This window comes from Hippocampus guttulatus, chromosome 4 (assembly GCF_054856545.1).
Source record: "Hippocampus guttulatus isolate MCC_2025c chromosome 4, RoL_Hgut_1.0, whole genome shotgun sequence".
Lineage (NCBI taxonomy): Eukaryota > Metazoa > Chordata > Actinopteri > Syngnathiformes > Syngnathidae > Hippocampus > Hippocampus guttulatus.
Window position 1 is genome coordinate 8482110 of NC_141264.1, and position 21821 is coordinate 8503930.

At 39.5% G+C, this 21821-nt stretch overlaps 1 protein-coding gene across 1 annotated transcript in view; it reads right to left on the reverse strand.

Annotated features, from left to right (window-relative positions):
- furinb (furin (paired basic amino acid cleaving enzyme) b) overlaps nt 1-21821 on the reverse strand; it is a 76159-nt gene that overhangs the window by 47430 nt on the left and 6908 nt on the right. Inside the window, exon 3 of the mRNA XM_086108994.1 lies at nt 2262-2360. Coding sequence (XP_085965120.1) covers nt 2262-2360 — 99 coding nt within the window. The remainder of the gene's footprint in view (nt 1-2261; nt 2361-21821) is intronic.

Below are 21821 nucleotides of genomic sequence, written 5' to 3' on the forward strand. Positions count from 1 at the left end.
CTCGTAAGAGGGAGCACATAACTCCTACTCTGGCATCCCTTCACTGGCTCCCCATACATTTTAGAGTTATTTTCAAGATCCTCTTATTTGTTTTCAAATCTCTGAATAATCTCGCGCCACCTTACCTCTCTGAGCTCATCCGCTCCTACACACCTGCCCGGCGCCTCAGGTCTGTGGACCAGACGTTATTAGAAGTACCAAGAACTAAACTGAGGCTCAGAGGGGATCGAGCCTTTTCTGTTGCTGGTCCCTCTCTCTTGAATGACCTCCCACTGAACATTCGGCAAGCCTCCTCGCTGCCCATCTTCAAAACTCACTTGTATTCTTTGGCATTCGACTCAGCATGACTTAGATTTGTTCTTGGTTTTACTGTTTGGTGCTTTCTACCGTCTTTATTACCGATTTGTTTTACTGTTTATTGTATATGTTAAATTGCTCCATGTACAGCACTTTGTATGCAGCAATGGCTGTTTGAAAGTGCTCTATAAATACAGTTGACTTGACTTGACTTGCACACAAATGGAATAAGCTGCCAACAGAAATGAAGTCAGACCTGAGTGTAAATGCTTTTAAATCCATGTTGAAATTGTTGCTTCTTTCCCATACATTTGATAAAGGACCTCTCAACAATTTTAAATCATGTTTTCTTGTACTTATTTTAGAAACCTACTTTTATTTCTTTACTTTATTTTTAAAGGTTTCCTTTAAATGCTCTACATGTATGTTCTGGTAAATTTGGTAAGCTACTTCTGTTTTCTCTGCTTGTGTAAAGCTAATTGAGTTGCCTTCTGTATGAAATGCACGATGTAAATAAACAGTTTTGTCTAAATAAAAACGGCTGAATGATCTATGCATCCATTATCCAAACCGCTTATCCACACGAGGGTCGCAGCCGGGCTGATGCCGATACTAGCTGGGTTTTTTCCCCAAGTGACAGTTCACTTATTCAATAGAACCTACTGGATTACAATACACATTAAAGGTTGGATCTAATTAGTCAACATCAGATAGAAAACCCAATAACGTATGAAACGTATTGCTAGTGTTTTGTTTGATGACTCTCTTTTGTCACTCTGCGAAAAGAGTATCAACTTCACGTGTTTAGCGGCGCAAGTGAGGAGTCAGCTGTGTTGAGTGTTCAATCAAGTTTAAAAAAAAGTATGAGAATAGCTGAGGAAAGTCTATTCTTCACTATCTCTGACTCAGATGATATCTGTGTCCCTTGAGGCTTCAGAGTTGAGGTTTATTTTCATACTCCATTGGCAGATTGCACATGGACAAACTCAGATTTTTTTTCTGTTGCACCATTTTGAAATTCGGGCGCCTGTGCATCCTAATTGGGCGTAGCCTAGAGCCCTATGGCACACTTCTTAAAAAATGGGACCATAACCCTGGTTTGCCAATCTTGAAGCACTGCCCTTATTGTCCATGCAATGTTGCAGAGGCATGATAACCAGGACAGCCTGAGAACCTCTGGGCGGATCTCATCCACCTCCAGGGACTGCCACTGAGGAGTTCTTTCACCACCTTGATGACTTCAACCCCGGTGATGGGAGAGCCCTCTTCAGAAAGCTCCAGACTCTGCTTCCTTGGTGGAATTGAGGAGGTTTTCCAAGTATTCTCCCCACTGATTTACAACATCCTGAGTTGAGGTCAGCACTGTCACTATATACAGTGTTGATGGCGCACTACGTCACCATCCTGAGATGCAGGATGGCGGATGAGAATTTTTTGACGCTGTCCACAAGTCTTTCTCTATGGCCTCATCAAACTCCGCCGACTGGGCGCTTTTTCACTTACATCCAAATGGTGGAGAATATTTCACAAATGTTTTTTCCCCCTGCAGCATCTTCCTGATAATGCTGTGGCTGAAATTCTTGATGGGAAATTATCAGTCAAGATTTGATGGATGAGCATAAAGCAGAATTAAAGCGGTACTTTCATTATCACTGTCATACAATATCGAAAAATATAACACAGGTTACATAAAAAAGAATCAGTTAAAAACCGTTAAAAGTAAAGATTACATTTCTGGCTAATGTTACATTTAATTTTTAATCTTGGTGAACATTTCCAAGGCTAAAATGTTACATTAAACCCATTTTCATCATAATCACATGGAAAATTCTTGTCAACAGTGTGACTTGCCAGACTAAGATTAGCTGTCCTTCACATCAACATCAGTTTCTCCTTCAAATTATGCACATGCTAATTGACTTTAGGCCTCAGTAATTAGCTGTGATTGCATGGAAAAGTCTTACTTGTGCATCTCGTTGCAGTCTGATGTGCAGCCTTGTGTGTCTAGAAAAAGCTCTCTTCTCCACAGCCTGATGTCTGAAGTGATAATAATCTCCAAAAACCTACACAAATACACAAACAGAGATAGATAAGCTGACAGAGGAAAATGTCTGTAGCCATCCAGTACATGTTCCATTCATTTCTCAACACCACCTGTCCTGTTCAGGGTCACGGGGGTGCTGGAGCCTATCCCAGCTGATCTCAGGTGAACGATGGACTCCACACAATAGCGGTCACCAGGCAGTCGCCCAGCACATGTTGAGATGAACATCCACTCACATTCACATTCAGACTGCCACTGAGTGGGAACCCAAGCTGACTGTATCACAATCAGGTCAATGCACCACTACACCATTAGAGACTTATGAATGAAACAATTACAAATATTTTTAGTGAATTGCAACAATCAAACAGAAACAGTTTTCCATCTGAACAGACAACCCAGTCAAATATTCTTGTGGACAGGTAAAGAAGTAAAAGAAGGGAAAAGTTTTGAAGAGCAAACAGAATAAATGTTGCCTATTTTCCTGCAATGCTCTTGCCATGAGAGAGCTTTCAAGCCAGATAGTGACAGCTGTCACTGACATGCCCTGACACCTTAGGTAGTGCTACATTTGTTCAATCTTCATTTTTAGAGATACTTGGTTGTTGCTGCTGCTCATGTTCAAGGACGGAATCTTTGAGAGAAAAAACAAACAAACAATAAATCCTTATCACTGTAATACAATACTCACCCAAAAAATTGCCCTCTCAAAGCTGATTTTTCCTTGTACCTCCATTTAATATGCTGCCCCAAACTGCTGGTGTCCATGCTCAGAAAATGAAGCCTTTAAACATTTAATTGTAGACTACTGAAGACCGTGTTGTGATGGAAAGGAGGCAGAAAAGATCAAATAAACAAGAAGAGACCAATTAGCTTCAAAAAGCGAGTCTCATTGCAAAGACGTAACATGTTTGTCCGCGATCTGGTAGCCGATCCATTCTTTTGGAAGGGGAACAATTTCTTTGATCTCTTTTTAAAATACATTTATGACATTAGACATTACATATAATATTGGTATAAAATCGTTTATTCCCCATGCCAAACGAATACGTAAAGAAAAGCCACTACAACCACCTACCCATGACGTATTTATAGGTCATTTCCTTTCTTTTTTTTTTTTGTGTCATATAGTGCAGAAGGGTCTGACGCAACCTCTGACTAAGGATCGGGCTTGTCTGCAATGGAAATCATTTAAAATCTGTCTACCAGGTGGCAGCGGCTGTAAGAGATCAGCCAGGTTCATGCTACGGAACAAGTAGAGGGGGAAGGATGCATGGGCGAAGTTGTGGAAAAGTAGAGAGTGCATTCAAACCAGCCTTCCATCATGACGAGGGAGATGGAGTTGCTGAAAGTAGCAGGACGCTTTTGTCCTCCCAAAAATAACAAGAAGCCATCAAAAGACGCTTTGTGTACACGAACATCATCTACCTCATGCAAAAGCTACACCGCAGCGAAGGTGCCTTTGCAAAGTGAAACCAGAATGCGGTCTAAGACATGCCGTGTGCCCTTGTATCAGGGCAATTTTGTATCAAAAAAATATGAATGAATTGCAGGGTGAAGGGGACATACCCATGCACGTGCACGAAATTGCAAGTAAAATGCACTTACATATGCAAACATACATGTGCAAACACTCACTGAATTCATTGTTTCACTTCAGTTCATAGTTCATTTCATCAGTTCAATAGAGTGCAGATAAATATTTGACCATCAAAAGCCTTTTTGTTGTGTTGTTTGTTGTTTTGTAGAAGGAATGTCTTATTTAGATGTTTGAGATGTCACAAAAGCAAAAAAACAGTGGTGCCATCCTTGAAATTACGCTTTTATAAAAACGTCTTTTTCTCCATTTCTTTCCCCCTCAAAAAATTGAAATTTGAGAACAGTTAACTATTTTCTAATGCTGATTGCTAAAGAATGGAAGAAGAAACTTTTTTTTTTCGCTTAAAGAAAAGAGTATCATTTTTCTTTAGGTAGGCTACATTTTTATATCACAAAAGAACACAATAATCTATGGACCTTTCAAATAAGTCGAAATCCAGTAGGATGGCTGGGATTCATTGACTTAAAGTGTTTTTCACATGCCCTAGGTACCAGAATATATCTACACAATGTTTTTTCTCCCCCTCATTTTCCATATTTAGTATGCGCCACTGATTTTAATTAGATTTTTTTTAAATACTTGAGAAATGACAGTAGATGACAAAATTAGGTTGCAATAATACACCAAAAGATCAAAGCAAAAGTAAAGTGAAAGAAAGCAATTATTGCATGGGGTTTCAGAAGAAACCACTCTCTGTTTCATGAAGAAACACTGCAATATGTACAGAGGTACCACTGGGGACTGACTCACCTTCCCTGCCCAGTGGAGCAGAAGAGGAGAGGCAGAAGGGGACTAAAGAAGGGATGGAAGAGAGGAGTGAGTTGCAAGATTTGACAGGCACACCAGGAAGGATGGATGTGTATGAAGAGGAGACAAAAGGAGAAGAAAGGCCCTCTTGGGGCTACAGGCTGGCTGACCAGACTGGAGGCGTGAAGCCTCCCTTGGAAGCACTGAGAGAAAGTCGCCAGATGTCCAGTTTGCTTTGAATTAAAATTGCAACCTGACAACAAATCATACCAGAGTAAAGCACCCTTATTACTTTGCAATGAAAGAAGTCATAATTTTCCTTCGAAGCACACAAATCTATTTGGCACTCCGATGGAATTGCTCCTTTTCTCAAGAGAAAGCTGTAATGAATACAAACTAAAATGCCAACATGAAATACACGTTACTGATTCAAAGCTCAATTAGAAAATGTTTTATTTTGAGAGGGAAGAAATTTCATCTGTGCTGTATGTGACAGATACGTTACAGCACATTTGAAAATAAAGTTGTATTCAATTCAATTCAAAAATGATGATCATTTGCAGTTCATGATGAATGCAAATCCAGCAACTTCTATTGTTTTGTCTTCAAGATCATTGTATAGTAGAGTATAGAAATGACTCATTTAGTATTTAATACAGGACACACAAAAAGATATTCCATTGTGCATCTCTCTCTCTCTCGATATATACAGTATATATAGATATCTATATCTATATCTATATCTATATATATATATATATATATATATGTATGTCCTTGAAAGCTTCTTCACATGAAAATGGCTGTTAGCACTACTGTGTTCGGGGTCCTGCCTTTGTCTAAAAATGTGTGTGTGCACATGTGTGCAATGTGCTTTGTTGAAATGTTACTGTTCAGTAAATAGTAATTTGTGAGTGATTTATTCTTTGAAGCATTTCTATAGGGTGATCACAAAGCGCGGCCAACATGGTGAATAGGTACTGATACCCATCAGGGCTTTTGAGATTGTTCATCACCTCACCGTCTGAAGTGACAAAAGTAACAAAACATGAGACTGTACATTGTCGCTGATCAATTTTTAATATCATCCGATGACCCCGCTACATTAGGAGGAAGCGGGATTTTATTATTTTAAGATGCACAACAAATATATTTTTAGTATACAAAAATGTATGCTTATCATTACCTGCATCAGTTTTGAGGAGCAGGGAGATTTTCTTTTTTTTTTTTTTTTTTACTAAGCATAGCAAAAGTAAAAGGAAATATTTCTGGTACTTCACATGGTGTCTACAGTCACTCACTGCAGCAAACAGCAACCCGAAACATTACACAAACGTTTACACCAAACCATGAACCAATTTGAATGACAAGCGAACACATCCATGACTATTCGATGAACATATGGTGTGTTGCAATAACTCAGGATGAGTATGTTAAAAAAAAAATACCACGTGTATGACTGATTCAAGCCGCTGGCTGTCAAAAATATAATCCACACAATAAGCGCGGTACACCTTAGGCTGCTAATGGAGCAAACTGAGATTTATCTTTCACAGTTGTCCATGAATGTTGAACTAAAGCTACCCTTATAACCTTAAATATTCACGAGAATGAAAGCCATTTTCTACGTTGCAAGTGCTGAAATAAAAACCCTCAGTAGTTGGTTAAAATTTTACATGGGCTACGTCCTTGAGTCTTAAAATAATGAAAAAAAGACACATTAAAGGAAAGGTAACAATGAATAATGCAGGACCGAGGTGTGACCCGTGACAAGAATGACATCGACATTATCGTTGATAGCGATGAGACAGAAGGCTGATTTGTGCTGCACTAGTGTGGTGCTTCTGTGGAGCAAACTTATTTCTAATACTTCTCATGCCAATGTATTCATTAGACCTCCAAGGAAGTTATGAGCTTGCATTAGAGGTTAACTTCACACGAAACTACTCACTACACCGTTTCAGAAGTTACTCTTTCAAGTTCAGGGGTTCTCAACTAAATTATTTAGCTCTCTCTCCACCTGGTCAACACCATCATGCCTCAAGGTATTTTACAAACAAACGTGCTTTGAATCGCAACTGTTTCAAAGTCCATAAAAGCTCACCGGCCAAAGATTTGAAAGCTCTTTGCATTTTTTTATGGAATAATTTGTGTGGGGGAAATTTCATTAGCAGCTTCGGATTGAATGACAAAAATGTTTGAATAGTCGACTATGAGGTGATGCCACAAAACCAACAAGAAAAATTTACTTCAAGCTATAACTGTCTTTGGGGAGTGTCATTAGAATGAGGATAAAATGTGAATTGGCAATGTGTAAAATGTTTCAAAATAGAAATTGTGCTTTTGTTCTAATTTGTTGTAATAAAGATTACTTTGAAATAATCTGCTCATGAATTCAAAGCACATAAACAAGTTTGTCTGTGAAGGAGTAGAGTTAATGTGGTGGCGTGGGCTTCCTTGGCTTCTTCTGGGATAGGGATCGTTCAATTTTTATTCCCGAAGAACATGATGGCAGCAGGAAAATAAAACTTGGGCCGGCTGCACACAGATGAACTGGACAATTGTGACCAAATTTCAGTTACCTCACAGCCGCACACCCGATTGACCTTCGTACACATACTAACTCACGATGGAAAAACTGCGAGGATGAAAAGGATTGTCCTTCCCAACAAAGTTTTATGACAAACACAAAAAAAGAGGAAAGAAGCGGGACATACAGGAGATTGTATGAAAATTTGAAAATCATGTTTGGAATGATTGCCCAATTTATGGACCTCAACTGTGCCTGTCAGCGACAGAAATTCTTTGTGCTTTGCTTTTTAGCCGGAGGGACATTTGGAAATATAAATATAGTGAAATATGTTTGTACAAACCATACCTAAATATACTCTATATACTGTACTCCATAGGCGATCCTTGTGAGGATTAAGCGGATCAGAAAATGGATGGATGGATGGATGGATACTGTATTCCATTGGTCACGGCTTAGCAGCAGATAGCTGAATTTCGCTTCGTAAACATAAATCTTTGTTGTGAAAGCTCATGTGACATGATGCATTTTCATTATCCTGTTGAGTAAACAACTGAAAAGGCCAAAATGACTGGTGCTGTTCTATTTTCTTTTCTCCTTCTCTCTCTCTCTTTTTTCGTCCCTCACTTGAGTCATACTTGAATCAACTCGTACCTCAAATTTGGGCTTGCAACACAAATCAAAATAAATACATCGATAAATTAAAGGTCTACCAAGTGAACACTAACAGTTTCAAATATCTAAAAGGTTGGTGCACTTAACATGATATATTTAAGTCTATTTAGTTATAGACTGGACATGGCCTCTTTGACATACACTATACTGCTATTGACTGTAACAAAACCCCACATACACTAAAAACATTTATAAAACAACAATGATTTCACAGGCTCAGTACAAACACGGGAGTGACTCATTAACAACACGAGTAATAATTTAGTCAATACAGGAAGCAGCCAACCATTGGAGATAATTCAAAGCACCAACTGTTTTATCCCTGAGATGGAAATAACAGGCACAGTGGATCTCCCTAATGATCAAACTGTCAACTTCTCAATTGCGTTTTATTTGCTGCTATGTTTAGCCAAATTACAGCTGAAACTCCTGGGTAGCACTTGGGGGAAGAAGTTCATTTTACTGGTCCAAAATCAAGGCTAATTGGGTGCTTCCCAATGAAGCGTAATTATTTGTTTACATCCCAGCTTTGACTGCAGACTTCTTGTCTCAGCTTCCTTCATTGGGAGGGACATGTCTTGGGGAAAACCAAGCTGTGAAAAGTGGGTGGGCACATTGCAAGGATTTTATGTGAAAAAATATATCACAAGCTAGTACAGATACAAATCATCTAAATAAGCTGAGCCATTGGCTAAATTGACCTGAAATCTTTCTTGGAATGTTTAATTGAAGTATGTAAATTATGTCTGTTTAGTTTTTCATCATTGGTTAAATGTACAGATATGTTAAGATTATAGATATAAATAATATATACTGTATTTCTCTATGTTTGAGTCCTAAGCAGGAAAAATGTGCATAATTCAAGAATTGGCTGGTATGAATAAAACACAACAAAACCAAAAAAACAAACAAACTATGGATCCTTACATTTTAGCATTTACCCTGGCGGATCTGTGAGTTGGCAGCTGTCACCAAATAACTTGCCGCCCCAGTGTGTGTGTGTGTGTGTGTGTGTGTGTGTGTGTGTGAATGTGTGTTTGTGTGCGCGCGAAAGAGAAAGTAGTGCTTGCCACTAATGCAATGGTTCTTAATCTAAGTTCAATCGAACACTGGAGGTTCATTGAGTCAGTCTACACATTCAGTCTCTCTCTCTCTCTCTCTCTCTCTCTCTCTCTCTCTCCCTATGTGTACTGTATATATATATATATATACACACGAAAGGACTAATCAAAAGTAGAGAGAAAAACAGCATCATGTCAAATCTCTATTCCATTGAGCTCAGGACACAAAGACAGAATAAAAGGTATCCTGCCATAATTACTGAGGAACACACATTTACTTTTTTTGGGGGGGTGGTGGGGGTTGCCATATAAATAATATACTGTGTGATGAGTGCATCTGACAAAGAGCATAAGCAATGAAGCAGAGCATTATGCAAATGAAGGCAATCCTGTATTGCCATTGAAGTGAATGAAATTGGGGTATTGTACCACATCGGTGCAAATGACAACCACTCAAACAGAATGTGCACAGCAGCAGGTGGTGAGAGGAAGTCAAATGTGCTGTAATTTGTTGTCAGAGTGCCGAGGAGTATTGCGGTAAAAATAGAGCTTCAGCCAACAAAGGACAGTATGACATAGTGCCCCTGCTGTTCCAGGTGGGAAATGGAAACAATGGCGTCTTCTGTCGAGTTTTTTGTTGTGTATGCAAATAGACATTGGTAGGAGATTGGACATGATGTGACGTAGGACCAGTTTCTCAAAAGATTTCATGATAACTGGTGCGAGCGCGACTGGTCGATAGTCATTGAGACTGCTGATGGTCGTTTGTTTGGGCAGCGAGTTGACTGTTGCTGACTTCTGACAGTGCAATAAAGGACTGTGATAGTGATGCATTGAAGAATCTCGTGAAGACCTCAGGCAGCTGGTCTGCACCTTCTTTGTGGACCCTTCCAGTCACTCGGTTTGGTCTGGCAGGTAATTGCGCTACACTATTTTGGGATGTTGTTTTAGGGTTTGTCCAGTGTGTTTTTACCCCTTGTTGCACATTTAGGAGCTGATGAAATCTCGGGAAGACTGACTTAAATCAATGTGATTGAAGTTCGCAGTAATAATGTGCACTGCAACAAGACGAGCTTTCTACTGGCTCCTTATTGCTTTGTGCAGCTCATCCATGTCTAAGATAGCATTAGCTTGGGGTGATGCCTATATGAACATGACCGGTAACCACATGATGTAAGTTGATGAGTCTGAATCTTATCATACCAAAGCCTGGGAACAGTTGCCATCGGTGGGCTTTGCGCTTTTGCACCAACAGTCGTTGACTGCATAATAGCCCACATCTGCTCTGTGCGAAGAGCTAACTTGATAGCCGAGTCAAGTATGGATGGTTTTAGCCAAGTCTCTGTGGTTGCAGAAATCTTTGCCATGTTTCACGGTACAATTGCAACCTGGGTATTGCTGAGCCGAAATGTAGGGCTCCAGACAGCATTCATATCTGAATCTTGTGCATTCTAAGCGTGGCTTCGTCATTCAAAAAATATGTATTACTATTCCCTGCACCTGCTACAATTTAAGAGTGCGAGCTGTCTTCCAGTCTTGGAATAGATGTGAAGGAGCAGACTTATATGTGTTAGTCCAGGACATGAAGAAAATCAATGCGACTATCACACAAAGATTGTCTGATAGATATTTCAAAGACATCAATTCATCTATCTGGAGATGCAAGACTGGAGGCAGGGAGACTGTGGGAGTGTTGCATTTGTGATGGAACACAGGAAGGAAATATGTAAAACAGGCTCATCTCAGTATTCTGACCTTGACTTCAAGGGCTTAGTTCAGAAAAAAATGGATGCTTTTAGCACATTTAAACATGCAACACACACACACACCCACGAACAAAAAAAGTCAGTCGTGCCACACCTGCATCTCTTTTGATCAACATCTGCAATTATACACTGCCATTCTCCTGCTTCACTTTTAGATGGTGTTATATTGAACAATATCTTAATCCTTTGACGGCACTATATTATTAAAAGTGCAGTCTGCGATGTTCAAGCTGTGAGCAAGATTTTAACGCAACCTCATTTAGCTACGCTCCATGGCACCCATACGTCATCTATCTATCAATCTAATATCAGCATGAAGTCATCCATCCATCCATTTTCAACACTGCTTATCTGTTCTGGGCTGTGAGGGTGCTGGAGCCTGTCGTAGCCGACTCGTGGGCGGAAGGCGGACTTCACCCTGAACTGGTTGCCAGTCTGTCGCAGGGCACATATCGAGGTGAAAAGCCACAAGAAATAATCATGATACAATACGTCTTGATTTTGACAGCACTTTCACAACAGCTACAACTGTAACAAAGTGCTTCACAGAACATGGAAAATAAAATAACAATAACATAATAGGTAATAATTCTTTAATCCCCATTCCCAAGCAGCATTTCCACAAATAGTATTTGGCATCCTATGCCACATCAGAGAAGCCCTGAGAAATTTAAATTCTAGAGAAAGCTGCTCATGCAGCACTATACAGTATCTCTAAAGATTCACAATGAATGAATGAAATAGGAACACTAAAAGTACACTGCATTCATCCCTGACTCTGAGCAGCATTCGTTCCACACACCATACATTTTTTACTCAAGCTGTGGAGGATCTGGCTTTTAAATATAAAGTGTGTGTGTGTGTGTGCGTGTGTGTGTGTGCCTTTTCACACTGTACTTAGCAGGGGAAAGTACACCACTGAGGTCCATTCACTGGGTGCAACGCGGTCTGATGTTTATAACAAACCCATCTATGTCAAAATCGGTAAAGAAGTTGTGATTAATTTATTGGAACCTGACACTCAACAGTGCCGCTATTTTGTGGAGTGCACTGTCACTTGCTTTTGTGGCCGACCAGTTGGAATTTTCAAAAAAAAACAACAAACAAACACGTAATTTGCACTTCAAACGCCTCAAAAATACACCATAATAGATACATTCAAGAGAAAACAATTGCTGACTATCCCAGCTGTCTCCGGGCAGTAGGCGGGGGACACCCTGAACCGGTTGCCAGCCAATCCCAGGGCACACAGAGACGAACAACCATCCACGCTCACACCTCGGGACAATTTAGAGTCTTCAGTCAGTCTGCTATGCATGTTTTTGGAATGTGGGAGGAAACCGGATTACCCGGAGAAAACCCACGTGGGCCCGGGGAGAACATGCAAACTCCACATAGGGAGGCCGGAGCTGGAATTGAAACCGGTACCTCTGCACTGTGAGGTCGACGCGCTAACCACTGGACCACCGGGCCGCCCATATGATTTTATTTGTGGATATTTTTGACTGCGTCAGTTCATCTAAGCAGGGCTCTCCAAGCAGCAGACAAAATTAAAAGGCCAATTAGAGCTGTGGACAACTTTATGGGTTCGTCGTGACATTATGGTCAAGTGCCATTCATTCCTTGAAACCTAGAGCAACTGTTCATCTCCAAAATGTCATGTATGACAGAGTTTTAAGCTCAGGATTGAACACAGAAACGAGTGATTTCACATAGATGTCATGTTGAACAGAAAGGTGTGTACATTGCAGCTTGTTGGAGCATTGCGACTTGTTAGTGCTACGCGTGGGAGGGCACGTGCTGATGTTATGTGTTTCTCTTTCATGTTTACATCATGAGGCACAGTGTCGGTCTTGCGTCTCATGTAAGGTGCTGCAATCGATAATGAAAGATGATGCAACGGTCCATGAGGGTAATTTATGTCACTGAAGGGAACGAATCAGAATAATTGTTCAAATGGTGTTGGTAATTAATGTATTCATGGGGTGTTGGCCCACATGACAAATTACTAATGTAAACAATAGTGATCACAAACACACACAGATCTGCTGAGACCGTATCGTTTCATAACAGTCAGCTTGCTGAGCAGTATTTACTCGGTACTACTCTGTACTCGCATTATTATGATTTATGAGTTGTATTGTACATGTATTTACTTCAGTAGTGGTAGTAGGGTTCACTTCAAGTATCTACATTGTTGATTGGTTCGGGAAGGAGACCCCTTTTGATACATACTAATTTCAGAGTATGTATCAAAAGCACATGATTACTCACCTTTTTGCGTATTTGCACCCGTTACAAAGGAGACCCTTTTTGCATGGCTAGAGTAAAGGTCTTAGATGTATCCAGCGGCCACATACTTACTTTCAAGGAATGTAATGAGATGTTAAGTATGCTTCCCTGTTTGAATATATGTGCTTTTTAGTACCTGGGCGCAAACCACATCGTCTGAAATGTGGGGCACACGGATGTTATGTAACCCTTCAATGCGTCACATGTGCTTTTGATAATAACAAAGCGGTGATTACGTGTAAATGCTGGTTTGGTTTGCGTGCTTTTTCCTTGTAAGTTGAAACATAGGTAAAAGTGCGTTGGTGAGACAGGTACCGACGCACTCTTGAGTTAGGAATGTGTAAAGCTGGCTAAGCGTCCATTCGCAGTTCTGCAACTAATGCAACATTTGTGTTTCTCATGTCCCGGTACTCAAAATTTACACCCCACAGCATGGGTCCGCAACTCCTGGGCCGCGGACCGGTACCGATCCGTGTTTCATTTGGTACCGGGCCGCACAGAAAGAATAAATAACTTCCATTACTTCTGTTTTATTCATTTCGGAATCTGAAAGGTGTTTTATTTAGAAAATTTACCGGGTTCTGCGTTAAATGTCACATTTGACATACTGTCAAGAGTGACAGTACGTCACTTCTCGGTCACACGATAGGTTACCGCTGAAATGAAACCTGGGAGCTAGCAAAATGCGTAAAAAACAAACGTCTTTGGAAAGTTTCTTTGGGAAGGGGAAAAGTCCCAGCCAGGAGACAGAAGAGGAGCCTATGACTTCCAAGAAAAAGAAAGCTACATTTAATTGACACTGTCCGGAGTCCTACTTAAAATACGGATTTATCTCAAAGGGAGATTCCCACGCATCAAGCCCACTCTGCATAATATGCGGCGATGGTGAGTCGTATTTTTCATGCACTTTGTATCTTATTTTGAAGGCAGGTTTAAACGTTACCATCACGACCAGAGAGTGTTGCGGCCAGACAGGACGTTCCTTTTGTCATGATTCATGTTTATTATTATGTTTGGAAAATACCATCGTTTTCATGCACGTCATATGATATTATTTTGTTTTATTTATCTGTCACACCTTCAAGGCCGGTCCCTGAAAATATTGTCTGACATTAAACCGCTCCGTGGGGCAAAAAAGGTTGGGCACCGCTGCCCTACAGTTATGTTATAAGTTGTAGTATTATTGTACAGTATTTATAAATAACGTGTGGTGTACGATGTGTGTGTTGGAATACTGTGGCGGTAAGTACCATCAGGGGTCGCCCTGCTGAAAATTAAGGTTAAGATTCATCTTGAACGTTGTCCATGACTGACCCCGGTTTAACAGACAAGCTCAGTGTATATTTAACTGATGGTGAATATACGATGAGTCTGAGATCATTTTCAGTTCATCTCAGTCAATTTCCAAATCAGGTCATTGTAAAGGTTTTTTTTCTTTCCAGACTGTTGCTGTATGATAAAAAGATTGCACCGTAGGCATGTGGGCTCTTCAATTGGAATTCTATCTTCGCGTAAAATTAGGTCTTTGTGTAAAACACCAGACAGATATGATTATCTGATTTCTTCATTTGGATAATACAAAAAATAACGACAATGAAGTATTGACAGAGCCAAGGGGGGACAGAAGAGAGGGTCCCTTTAGCACATCTAGCCCTCTGAAATTCCAACCATCACAATTTGAATTGGATTTTGCGAGGATACTGAATTGCTCAAACGTTTTTCTCACCAAAAGCACTCATCACTCACAGTAAATTTCTCTTTTGTCAACCTGGCTTTGGACCCATTTCTCATCGGGGCCTCATGGATTTATCGCGAATGAAGTATTTGGGAAGTGATTTGGGGTTATTCCTTTCTTTTTTTCCTCCAATTGGAACTACTTTTCTCTTTCATTTTCAATACAAGGGTGGAATGTTTCAACCTGATTTATCACTGAGTGGGAATTAGTTAGTTGTCAATCATTTCATTTATTCTCTTTATTATTGATTTATTGCTTGACTGTTGTTGCTATTTTCCATCTGTACTGCATTGCAATAAAGCATTTCATAAAAATAACAACAGATCATTTTATTTGCCCATTTTTGCACCATACCTTAGAAAGTAAAAATTGAGCATAATTACAGTAGTGCTTCTGTCAAAGGAATTACTCAAGGGTTATTCTGTCTAAATCAAGTCAAAGAATCTAAATGGGTCGAAAGAGTACAATCATGGGCTATAACTTCAAAATAATTGTCGTCAATATTACGCAGCTTTTCACTATTTGCAGGCCGGCCTGGACTCTATTCCCTGCTAATAGCAGGGCTCAAATGTGAATATATTGTTAAAAATAAATAAATAAACACATCTTTTTGGTCTCTTGTATGTGCCAATGTGGCATTTTTTGTTAAATTGCATAAAATTGTTTGTTAATTTGTTCATAAAATACATAGTTTGTACAGAACACACAATTAAATGAACTACTAATAGTTCTCTGACGTGACGTAACAAAAACAAAGTTTAAAAAAGTCCCAAATATGGGCTGACCATCTCTGATGTATTGTGTGTCTGAGACAAGAGCTTTGTGAAAATGGCTATGTGGGGAAAAAAGACTTGCTTTGGAAAGTACTTTTTGCTATCTGGGGAGCTTCTTTTTCAACATAACCCAACATCATGAAGACATGTTTGTTTTCACTTACGGCTGTTTCCTTATTCATCATTCCAAACCCATTTCAGGACAAATCCACTCACGGACCATTATTGATTCTTCGTGAACAGCTAAGATTCTGAGAGTCAAAACTGTTAACAATGTAAGGGAACTTCTCTTTACACACAAATAAAACGTGTCTAAACAAGATTTCCCAAACTAAACAAGATATCCAAAACTATCAAATTACAATGCAGACAATACTAGAATTTTATGAACAATTTTATGAACAACAAAACAAGAGACAATACATAACATGAGAAAAGAAAAGAGGAAAAAAGCTTTTAAAGGGCATTTTTTTCTTTTGGGGGGGGTGCAGGAGGAGGGAAAGTAAAACATTTTTTGTTTAAATCTCTCATGTTACAAATATGGCACCAGCAGTTTATAGACAAGTGCAGCCTGTATATGTATGAACACATTCGTTTCCTCTGACCCTAAGTAAATTGGGGGCACACATTTGCTAATACGTTGAAATGGAAGCAGATGGGAAATATAGAAGTGGGAAACAAAACAACTGTACCAGAATGTCGAGCTGCATCATCCCGTCTTGGCTCGCGAGCCATATGTGGCTCTTTTGATGATTGCATCTGGCTCGCAGATAAAACTAAATATTCTCGCTTGTTTAATCCATCCATCGATTTTTTTTACTACTCATTTCCTGTTCAGGGCTGCAGTTGGCTCCAGGAGCAATTTTGATTGGATAATACTGGCCTACGTTGGCCGTTGCTGCGGAAACAGGTAAACACCCTCTTTTGAATCAGCCCGCTCAGTCATGAACTCAAAGCTAATCCTAAACGAGTAAGATGGCGAAAAGAAAAAAAGATGACAAGTATGGTATACTTCAGGACAAATGTGCCTTTGTGAAGAGAACAGGTTCTGCAGTGTGTCTGATTTGCAATGACAAAATACCATTGATGAAATGGTCGAATGTAAAGCGGCACTTTGACACGTGCCATGCTACATTCACATCAAAATACCCTGCGAGAGACAGCAGAAAGGAAGCGTGCAAGCTACTGAACAGAGTGCAAGCTAGCCAGCAGCAATTCCGCGTATGGACCTGGCAAACTGACTATAATTCCGCTAGTCTTGCTGAAATTTTAGCAATCATGAGGAACAGAAAACGATTCACATTAATGGTGAGTGTTACTGTATCACAAAATTATTTAAAAGAATACATTCAGAGGCTTATAATTCCCTTTTAATATACCTATATATATATTAGTGCTGTCAGTGTAGCGCGTTATTATCGGCATTAATTTAAATCAATTTTAACGTGATTAAATTTTTTTATCGCGAGATTAATGCGGCAACACGTCACAGCGGATGCTACGTTGCTCTATGAATAAACCGGAAACAAAACAACAAGCGTGCTGCACAGGTCCAAAGCATTAAAAAAACTGCACCAAAAAAAATCAGTGAAACAGCGAAGCCGCGGAGGTTGAACCGCGTTACAGCGAGGGATTACTGTGTGTATATATATATATATATATACATATATATTATATGGCTATAATACATTTCCAAATATTTTAAGAGAGAGCCATCTCTCTTCGTTAAAAAGGTTCCCGACCCCTGCTGTAGGATAATGTCATGCCAATTGCTTTTATTATCAAATGATTGTATTACAATTGGGAGCTATTAATTACAGCTGAAGCGTAACAATTGAAATATCTCCGTAAACAAATAAATGAAGCAACTACATGGCTGTGACTGATATTTGGTGCACAGAATTAATTAAACCTTCATTATTCTCACTTAATGTAGTCATGAGCAGTTAATACTGCAGATTTGCATATGTACAATCCCAATTTCAATGAAGTTGGGATGCTGGGCTATAAAGAAAAATAGCAACAGAATGATTTGCAAAAAATGTTTAACCTATATTTAATAACCACAAAAACATGATATTTAATGTTAAAACTGATACATTTTATTGTATTTAAGTGAAAGGAAGTGAAGTGCATCATGTTCCAAAAAAGCCGTGACGGCGTCAGATTCACCACTGTGTTACATCACCTTTTCTTTTAACAACATTCAATAAACTATGAGGAACTAAGGACACTAATTGTTGAAGTTTTGTGGGAATTCTTTCCCATTCTTGCTTGATGTACTGTTTCGGCTGTTGAACAGTCAGGGGTCTTGTTGTATTTTACGCTTCATTCTGCAGCACACATTTTCAATGGAAGACAGGTCTGGACTGCAGGCAGACCAGTCTCATACCTGCACTGTTTGACTACGAAGCCACGCTGCTCGAAGATGTGTACAATGTGGTTTGTCATTGTCTCGCTGAAATAAGCAGGGTCATCCATAGAAAAGATGCTGCTTGGACGGCAGCACATTTCTACAAAACCTGTGTGTGCCTTTCAGCATTAATGCGCCTTCACAGATGTGTAAGTTACCCATGCCATAGGCACTAACACAGCCTCATACCATCACAGATATTGGCTTTTGAACGTTGCGTCCATCATAGTCCGGATGGTTTTTTTCCTCTTTGTGGAGTTGTGTGTGGAGTTGGCTGTTTCTCCCAGTGCCTGAGTGCGTTTTCTCCGTGTACTTGGGTTTCCTCCCACACTGCAAAAAACATGCACCGTAATAATAATAATAATAAAAATAATAATAATAATAATAATACATTGGGCTGATTGGACACTCTATATTGTCCCTAGGTGTGAGTGTGAGCGTGGATGGTTGTTCGTCTCTGTGTGCCCTGTGATTGGCTAGCAACCGGTCCAGGGCGTCCCCCGCTGACTGCCCGAACACAGCTGGGATAGACTCCAGCGCGCCCCGCGACCCTTGTGAGGATGAGCGGATTGGAAAATGGATGGATGGGATGGACAACGTCGCAACTTCCTTGGAATTGGGTTTGGACAAACCATGGCAGAGGAAAAGTGGCGCATTTCACAGGAAACACTTTCACACCTACAATTTAACATTTTCAGTAAACTAACAGAGATTTGAGAATTTGGCCACAGAACATTTTTGCTGAGCCAGCAGTACTGCCGTGGGTCAAAACAGAAACCAATGTTTTTCAGATTTCTGCAATGCTTCTGAGAATCCGAGTTCAAAATCTAAATACCTTCAATACTAACCAATTTATTTGACATACATATACAGTTTTGATAAAAATACTCTGGATTTTTTAAAAGTGTAATGAAATAAAAAGCAGCAACTAATGGGTAGTAAATGGCAGATACACCAGGTTTTTACTTTTTTTTTTTTTTTTTTTTAAGTGTAGTATAGTGTGAGTGAAATAATGTAGAGGCAGAAGCGCCTCGTGGCTAGACTTTAAAAAAGCCCCTGAAGAGGAGACAATTGAGTGAAGGGAGACTCAATGTTAAAACAACAGAGTACAAACTGTCTCAAAGGATGAAGATCAGTTTGATTAACTTCTATCACTTCGACACACAAACCTTATACCGTCTGCTCTCTGTCTCATCGAGTCAGCCAGTGTTTTAGTGTGCATTATAAATAAAGTTGAGTTGGAGCCTGTAAAATGGAGATCCTCTGCCCCTCACAGATCCTCCATAACAAACACCATTCAAGCATAAGGGTTTCTATCGGAGCACTTTACACCAGCACACCCTAAGCTGCAATTTGATGAGCAACTTTGTGGCCATTGGATTTGCCACATGTCTTGGATCCTCAGGTGAGATAATACAGGCAGAGCCTTTTTCTCTCCTCACAAGATGGATAACTGCACCATTCGGCGAGACAGTTAACGGACAAGATATTTGTTAAAATATGCATTCTAAAATAGAATAACCAACACATCTGCCAACATAGACTAATTTGCAATACTAAGGTGAGTTAGTGGTGCCACAGTTGGTGACTGGTTAGCAGATCCGTCTCACAGTTCAAAGGTCCAGGGTTCGAATCTGGGTTGCGGGACTTTCTGTTTAGAGTTTCTATGTTCTCCCTGTCAACCCACATTCTGTGAAATACAACTCTCCTAAACTAAGACTATGTTCTCCCTGTCAACCCACATTCTGTGAAATACAACTCTCCTAAACTAAGACTAGATTTAGACAGGGATGTCAAAATCATTTTTGTCGTGGGCCACATTATAGTTACGGTTTTCCTCAGAGGGCCATTATGACTGTGAATTTTGTAAAACCGCATAAATGTTTAATCATGTCCACATATTACATATTCAGTGCACAACAAATTGGTGGATAACTAATTTTGAAATCAGAAGTCAAAAATAATGGTTTGTTCAGGCATTGTTTACATTAATGTAATAAGTATGTAATGAGATCATGCTTGCAATATCTCTATGTGATGATGGATTACATATCCCAATTTGAAATTTTGGTTCAGACTTCAGCAAGCATCATGGAAAAGTTGACATGCTTGATTTGCTCTCGCGGCCCACACAAAATGATATGGCGGGCCAGATCTGGCCCCCGGGCCTTGAGTTTGTTATCATGCAGATCTCGAAGCTAATTGCATACAGAAAATAATTTCACACATTATGAGCTTAGAGTATAAAAATTGAACTGTTGACCAAAAAAAAAACCCCCTTGAATTCCACTCAACAATCATTGTTTTGTGGAGCTTAAAGAAAGGTTAGACTTCTTTTATCTTGCTCTACTTGCATTCTTGAAGAAAGGACTTCACGGCTTTTATCTGGATAGACTGCCCTTATTTTTCCTCCAGAGTCTTGTGGGAATAGACCGCAGAAACTGCAAAAGTGCAGCCATTGTGCTTTTGAGCTGCATAATACTGTGGAGTATGAGTTTGTGTGAAACTTGCATATTAACACCTCAAAACACGAACGAACTAGAGAGAAAACAAGACTGTGACTAAGGGGGAGTGGAGTGGGCCTAGGGGGATGAACCTAAGAAGAGAGAGAGAGAGAGAGAGAAAGAGAGAGAAGGCAAGATACTTTGCTACAGATTCTTTGATGTTCCTTTAAATAAATTATCTCCTCGCTGAACAAATGAATGGCAATACACAAGCACACAAATGTCTCGTGGCATGTCTCGTGGCTCTACCTACTTAGGGATGATAAAGGAAATGACACTTTCTGATGCATTTAGGCTGACAATTTCAAAAGAAAAAAAATCTACTTTAAAAAACCGGAATCAACTCTCCCAAGGCTGCAAATTGTCCTCCATACTTCTATAGTCACATGGAAGCATTTGTCGTTTCTGAGCAATAACATCAACTCAACCAACGCAGCCAGAGACAAATTATCTGACCCATATGAAGACCAAAGACTTAGTGTGAGTTTTGTATGTTTTGCTACAAGATCATCCGGAGCATTTGAAGTGAACTGGAAAGAAGAGGAGCGATTGACTAGCAGGGTGGTGGATCAAACGGAAGTTTTTTAAGGATCGAGAGAAATTGGCAATGGTCCTGTATAGCCTTGGCAATATAACTATCCAGCACAGAGCAAGAATATCTTGGCTTAATTTTATCGCACTGAGGGAAATTATAGCCAAATAGTCACATATATACATTCTATAGATTTTATAATGTTATATCTTTGAGTAACATTAATGAGAATAGGCCAGTTTAGTGCATTCCTGGCAGCAGCCATCATTGCAATTTCATTGCAGCACTGAGTACGGAAAACAGAGATACGATATGGCTATTTACTATCGCTACCCTGTTTAAGATTTGTGATCTGAAGAGAGGAAGACAACACATAACAAATTGATGGACCACTACAGATTTAGCCACATTGTGGAAGAAAAAAAACGACAGTGCCATAGTAAAGTGGTGGGTGAGAAAAGGATTGAGGCAACAATACAGTTACTTAATACATGTTTAAAAATGTATTCAGGAACACAATCCAAGTATCACAATATTAAAGTAAGGTCAGAATTAATACCAAATATGATATTAGTATGGTATTTATGGTTTTATTTTATGTTTAATTCACATTTCCTGATATTTGTCATCTAATGCAGCAGTCCCCAACTTATTTTTTTTTTGGTGATACTTTTTATGTTAGGAAATATTTTGATGGAGGGACACAGAAATACATAAAAACCAATGATGATGATGATGATTATAAATAAATTAATACATTACATTTGCATTACACTGCTGTTTAAATGATTATATCTGGTTTCTTTTCAATGTGCTGGTCCCATTTTAATGGAAGGATAATGGGACACAATG